Raw genomic sequence first — 7,058 nt, 5'->3', positions numbered from 1 at the left:
TCAGGATGTTAAAGGTTCTACTTTCTGGGAACAACTAACACTAGTGTATAGCATCTAATGCAAAACTAGAGTAAAAAAAGAGCAACAATAGAATAAAAAAGCTAGTCATACCTAATACAAAATTGAGACCCATTTTGCCTTGGAACTAGGAAGGCTTCTAACAATTTTCATACTTCAATTCTCTTAACTAAAGTAGGCTTTTATTATTGACTGAAAAGAAATATGAAAAAGCTAATCAGGAAGCAACTTCATGTTTTAATAAACATTAAAAGCTTTCCTAATTTCCCTCCCTCTATAACCTTCCCCCAGAACAAAAGATGACCGCTAACATTTCTTCAAACAAAACCAGTTCCTACAAACTGCCTGGTGATTCAGTTGTTCTGAAAAGTCTAAGGCTCTTGTCTATAATCCTGCTTTAAGAAGTCTAATTTTGTAATAAAAGTATTCATTAAAGATCAATGACTGTAACCCAATGCTGGAGATAGAAATGCTGTCCATGTTCCTCCCTACCATGAAGTACTTAATTGACCACATCATTTTGGTCTCCTTTTGCAAGTCAGCACTATGATAACAGGTGAAAATGCAACTGAATGCTCTTGAGCAAGTAGTCAACACTACAAACGTCTGGTTAGTTGTGATTTCAGTATTTTTCCTGCATTAAAAACTGGAAAGGATTAGAGCAGTGCTCATCCATTTTTGTGCAGTGCTGAGGATGAAATTTGCACCAAGCTGATACATTTACTCAATCCAGAATCGGAACTTCTGAGTTATCAGCCTTTTATCATACTGATGGAGAACTATTTTTGTATTTCAGAGCATTTAGAAGTAAAAACGATAATTAAAAGGTCAGATGGCTAATTACCTGAAACGGGAAAAATTGGCCTTTAAACAAGTGAATTAAGTGCATCACTACTTTATAAAATCACAGTCTCATTTCTCTGATTGATGAAAAAAGTGCTGCTGCTCTGAAGCCTGCATTTAAAATACACACTTAAGAGAAAAAAAAAAAATCCCTTACAGCTAATTATTAGAAACTAGGATTACATTCATGGTTATACAATCAACACAAGCATTTATTCACTGAAATATGTCATTTTTTTTAATTCAGAGATAGAGATGGATCATTTGAATCAATCAAGTAACAAAGATTACATTATAAATATGCTGTTATTTAGGTGATGTTGTAATTAACTGCTGTGGGAGTTTTTTTTCCAGTATCTCATTTCAGGAAAAAATAACTTTGAAATTGTTCTATAATTGCTACCATAAAAATTGTGTTGATAAAGAGTAAGTCTAGCTATGATTAGCTATATTCATTCTCAGAGATCAGCTCCAAAAATAAAAATAAATAAACGGAACAAAATGAGGGAGAAATCTATCATAGGTTTTTTCTTCCCTCATTCTCACTGTAACTTTACACTACAGTTTTAAAAGATTTGGGACATACTTGGCCAAAACTAAATTGCATCCACAAAGCAAACAACTAATTATTATGTGCTCATTTAAAAAGATTATTTACTTCATTAGATACCAATTTACTTATTTTTAAGCATATAGTCTTTGTCCGTAACCTGCTACAGAAACAAAGACTTAGGAAATTGATTTTATGAAAAATTTGAAATAATTTAGGAAAACTTTCAAACATCTTTGGAAAATTTGAAAGACAATACTATTCAGGTGTACTGGACATCTCCAACACAATGTTATTAAAATTAGGAAGAACGAATGAGTTAAGTCTTTCATTCAAAGGCAAAAATCTCTTTTTGCTTAGATTACGAACTCCTCCAAAACCCAGAAGGTAGCCCATTACAAGTCTTGGTTTTGTGTTACAGTTGCAGAGTGTTAAATGGGGCTGAGACTTTTTTCCCCTTGACTGGTCTGATGTGGTACAGTTACAGAATCTCGCCTTTACCTCTACATCTTCTCTTTAGATATGATTTAAAAACAAACAAATGAACAAAAAAGAAAAAAACAAAAAAACACCACCACCACCACCACCAAAGAATTGAGAACCTTCCACGTGTAGTTAATGTTTTTTCCCTGGATTTTTTTGAGGTATCAAGCATCAAAATCCTGCTCTGACTGACCTGAGCAAGAAAAAAACTTGACCATGCATCTTAATAGAAGGTTCTGAGATCCACAATAAGCCATAATGACAAACAGAAAGAACAAGCCTACCCTATTAACATTTTATAAATATATTCCAAATTTTAATGACTGCAAAAATGAAGAACAGAGGAACAAATTTTAAAAAAAAATATATATAATCCTGTCTATATCTAAGATATATCTTACATGAACAAGAGAAGGTCCCAACTTCCTCAAAGTAAAATAACAACAGGAAAGTAAATTCTTCTTGTAAGTAAGAGAAGGCTACAAAAACAGAAGGTAACAAACAGAAACTCAAACCTATTAGATGGCATCATGGTTTGTAAAATGGTACCTGTGGGGAGAATACAGATCTTCAAAAACTCTTGCATCATTCCTTGAAATGGACATCATGATACCTCAGAGAGACAGCCCTGAAAAAGCATGACTTTTCTTGGAGCTTATTTGTCATAGGGAAATGATTTTTGAATTATTGCTTTCTCAAATTTTGGTGGTTTTTGCAGTAGTAATAGTTCAAAAGTAAATATAAGTAGTAGTTTAACAATGCTGTAGATGTAAAATGCTGTTTACATTTGCAGAAAAACAGGTGTGTAAAATGAAGTTTAGATTAAATGCAAAACAAAATTTAAGTTTTAACTGAAAATACTAAAAATCAGATGATAACTTCAAGAAGATTTATTTTAAATTTTGGTTTATTTTATTGCTTAAATATAGATTGCACAGTGTGTTCTTACATTTATTGAACTGGTTCATTACATACAGTACAGAATATATGACCATCAGAACAACAGAGATATTAGCCCTACTCTGATTTTGGACAACAGCCTATTTCTATTTTTTGAAATTAACAAGGAATTCATTTACTTCAAAAGTGACCCACTACCAAAAGCCGTAATTTTTCAAAATGACACCATGGGAAAGAACTCAAGGCAAAAGCTGTAATACATTTGAACTGGATACCAATGTATAAACACTGTGACACTACTCAATGTGTTGCAGATAATACAGGGCCGGTAGAGGTTCAGAGAAAAGAGGTTCTAAGTTCTGCAACTTGTGTCAAGAACATAAAGAGGTAAGTGAAACAAAGCAACATCGTTGTAAAACAGCACTCTTAATTCATTTGGTTTCATTCATCATCATCGTATTAAAATAGCTTTCAAAACAATACATTTTACAGTGACTCCCATCTTCCAGCTGTCTAAAATGGCCAGAGTGAACCAGTTATCAACTTACAGACTCCCTGAATTCCCAGAAAGGAAGAAATTAAATATCATGTGATCACAGAGTGTTACAAGCTCTTCAGTCCCTGCACAATACCTGCACAACACCTGCATTTCCCAAACAAATCTAGATTGAACATTGAAAACATGGAAACCTATGATTTGCATAAATGATACTTCATAAACAGAACAGAAAATGAAATGCTGAATTCAGTTATTTTCACATGCAGCATTCATGCAACAGAATTCAATCACTGAAACAATCCAGTATTTACAGCACAGTCTGCATACTGCAAGAGTGCAAACAGAAGTACATTCTTTATTTCTGATTCTTTAGACTCTGTTTTTTGTACAAAAGTGCACAGTGTTATTCTTAAAAATGACAGAGTGGATAAGTGTTTTACATTGTAACTCTAGGTTAGATTTACTCTTTAAAAAATTACACTCTTTATATAGGCCAAAAAACTATTACATTTTACCGTAAAAAAAAAAAAAAGTGAAAACTAAAAGCTAGAGTGACAACGAGTCCTAATTATGTGTAGACTGTGGTCTGATCAGGCTGATACGCTGCAGCAGTAAAAATCACAACGGAATGCTGTAGATAAGGGGCTGTTTCGTCATCCACTAACAGCTGTGATTTCACTGTTAAACTGAAAAGAAGGTCTCAATTACCTTTTGAGTTTTGCGAATGCTTTCTGAAAGTATCAGCATGTTATCTCATAGGTTTAAGTAGCTGAAATTTCGCTGTTGTCACATTTGAGAGTAGTCTAGTGGAATGCGTACTGTACTACAGTTCAAAAACTTACATGTCTGTTTTACAGTAGGTTTCAAATGCCCCAAACAGTCAGCAAATTAGCTGGCCTACTTGACAAAAAATAACCATTCAGCTCGTAGACTTATGCAATCATAGATTAATTTAGATCGGGACTTCTGAAGGTCATCTAATCAAGCCCCGGCTCAAAGCAGGACTAAGTAAAGTTAGATCACTTAGTTGGTGGCCTGATCATCATTTATATAAATGCTGGCTACTTCAAATGTCTGACATTTGAGACTGTTTGTTCATGTTTGTGTTGCTTCAGATTCAGATAGACTAAGAGACTTCCAGCTTGCGATTCACAGCATCAACTATTCCTGCATTTTCTTTTTACCTGCAGAATTTAGTGAGTCAAAGACAGCCTTGACAATTATCATTAAAAGCTCACTGATTTACTGTATCAGTTTTATTTACATTTGAATAGTATGCTCAGATACATAAACCTATGAAAGTCAGCACATTTTCCTTATATCTAGAAAGATCTGAGAAACGAAACAAAACCAGACAAACAGATACATCTCTAAAAAAAATGCTTTTGCTTGAAAACACATGTAACAAATTCCTGGTCTTTAAACGGTTTCATCCATTTTTCTTTCAATTTCTAAAATATCATTAAAAAAGCTGTAATAAATGACAAAGAAACATCCCATAGAATATAATTGTACTTTCTGTATTTATGATTTAAAATGCCCTCAGTTTATTGTTTGCTATACTAAATATATTTCTCACGTATTTATACTAAAACAGAGTAAAATACTACTGCATTTTCAAAAGTACAGTCTGTAAACTATACACTTTAAGACGTGAAAAATATTGCACAATTCAGTGTTTCAAGAGGAGATTTCTCCTCTCTTACATAAAGCAGTAGCTCTCAGCAAGAAACACGGGACATATACTGGAGCATGTTTAGAATATATATCTAAAAAGCATAATATGTTATGCATTAAAACTACTTAACAAGTGTCCATTCTTTCATTTACTGTACTTGAACACATGTAAGGTTGTTTTTTCTTTTCTCCATATATTCCAAAATAAACGAGTTAACTAACTGTAACAGCAGGAACAAAAGGGAGCTAGTCCAGCGCTCCACTGTTACATATATTAAGATGAAGCAAGCCAAAAGCATTTAGATATATGACTGAGGAGGAGAGGAAACAAAAAATAAAAAGGAAAATAAGGTTCTTCAATTACATTGACACAAATTAAAGGAATTTACAGAAATACAGATTCCTAGAATAACTGAACTATTCATATACATGGCAAAACATGTTATATATCTGACTTGTACATGTACTGAAACATGAAAATGAAGAAACGTTAAATGAAAACCTAACAAATTATATGACAGAAAAAAATAACTCAGCACAGATTCAAGACTTTGGCTAAAGTAATCTGGTTTTGGCTCATATTCATCATTATTTTAAATTTAGCTTAAATGAAAAACAATAAAATTTGAAAACTCATCTTGCTCTTTCTATTGTACTCTACTCTAAATAATTTCCAGCAGACTTCAGAAGACACTTAATACACACAAAGATCTGGAAACTTCATCTCATAGACTGGAACAGATTGGTAATGAGCATGTCCAGCAGTAACGGTCATGGTTCCCGAGGGGCTAGGTGGAGGACTGCATGAGAAGAACAATCAATATATATAATTATACAGATAGTTGTTTTTTTTTCCTAACAACTTTATACACTAATATCTAAGAAACAAAAATGATCTTTTTTTTTTCCCCTCAGTATTTTATTCAGTTCCTGAAATTCTAACGACATTATAATGCCTCAATTTTAATGGTGCTCTTTTCTAACTAAACATATCATTGATGTTACAGAATTAGAAAACTGCATTTTATTACTTACAAATATTATTTAGGCTGCACCAAAGATGTGCACAAGCTCCCTACAATAATGTCATGTAATACTTTGGTTGTTCAATTTCTAATTACTTTCTCAAACAAATGTAGCTCTGGGAAGACAACAACATTCCTTAATACCACTGAGATAAATAAAAATAATCTAAGAACACAAGTATAAAAATATTTCAAATTTGTTAAAATGTAATATAACATCATAAAAGCTCTTCATATTGCCAGTCAGGGGGCAGTTATGTTCTCTTTGATAAACTCTTGAAAAATTTCAAGTGAGCAATTAAACTTTGAAGAGGCATTTATAGATGTAGGATTTATGCTATTGCATGGTTCCTGGATAATTTCCACTACCTAAAAGATTCAAAATAACAACAAGAAAGTCAAAGTGACTCTTTAAGACTACTGTTTTCAGATAAGTCAATTATCTTCTGCCTATTACGTGTGTTTAAGAACACTGTGACATGACCACCGGAACGTAATCACAACAGTTTTATAACTCATTTTTCATTCACAATATTCTTCTTGCATAGTCTTACCGAATGGTGAGTTCCAGTATCTGTGCAAGTCTATCGTGAAGCAAGTTTGCCTGGAGGAAAAAAAAATAATAATTACTGCATCTTCAACAAAGCTAAAATGAATGTGACAGGCCATACTCAGTTTGTTTCACATTGCTACATGGCAAATCTAGGCAGCATTTCCAATTTAGATTTAATTTCCCACTGCTCCAAGAATTCTGAACCCTGAAGAGGCATGTGAAATTGAGTGAGCCTGCCTTGGAATATAAGGAATTATATAGCAGATTTTGTTGTTGAAGATAGTTACACATTTAATTATTCAAGACATATAATGACATAAATACTGCTCCATTTATCCTGGGATGGAATAGGGGTGGACTGTGAATCTAGGTTTCAAAGACAGTAAGGATAACATTGAGATGAAGAGTGTGTAAGATTTCCAGTCCTTTCCAAATGGTGTAGGAACAACAAAAAATGTACTTTTAAACTGGAATAACTGGAATTTCCCAACATAGATAATTATTATTGTG

General features: G+C 33.0%; 1 protein-coding gene across 6 annotated transcripts in view; it reads right to left on the bottom strand.

Moving 5' to 3' along the window:
* Positions 1 to 2,783: 2,783 nt before the first annotated feature.
* The window catches only part of EFR3A (EFR3 homolog A), an 82,322-nt gene continuing 78,047 nt past the window's right edge, over positions 2,784 to 7,058 (bottom strand). For 5 of the 6 annotated variants that reach the window (XM_068672671.1, XM_068672670.1, XM_068672669.1 and 2 more), the window contains 2 exons: positions 6,550 to 6,599; positions 2,784 to 5,770 (listed from right to left, as the gene is read on the bottom strand). In XM_068672671.1, the coding sequence (XP_068528772.1) occupies positions 5,665 to 5,770; positions 6,550 to 6,599 (156 nt within the window). In that variant the 3' untranslated portion in view covers positions 2,784 to 5,664. The remainder of the gene's footprint in view (positions 5,771 to 6,549; positions 6,600 to 7,058) is intronic. The other variant, XM_068672668.1, reaches the window with a different exon arrangement.

Source organism: Anas acuta, chromosome 2, assembly GCF_963932015.1.
Source record: "Anas acuta chromosome 2, bAnaAcu1.1, whole genome shotgun sequence".
In the NCBI taxonomy this organism is placed as follows: Eukaryota; Metazoa; Chordata; class Aves; order Anseriformes; family Anatidae; genus Anas; species Anas acuta.
The sequence above is the reverse complement of the archived record's forward strand: the minus strand, read 5'-3'. Positions and strand labels throughout refer to the sequence as shown.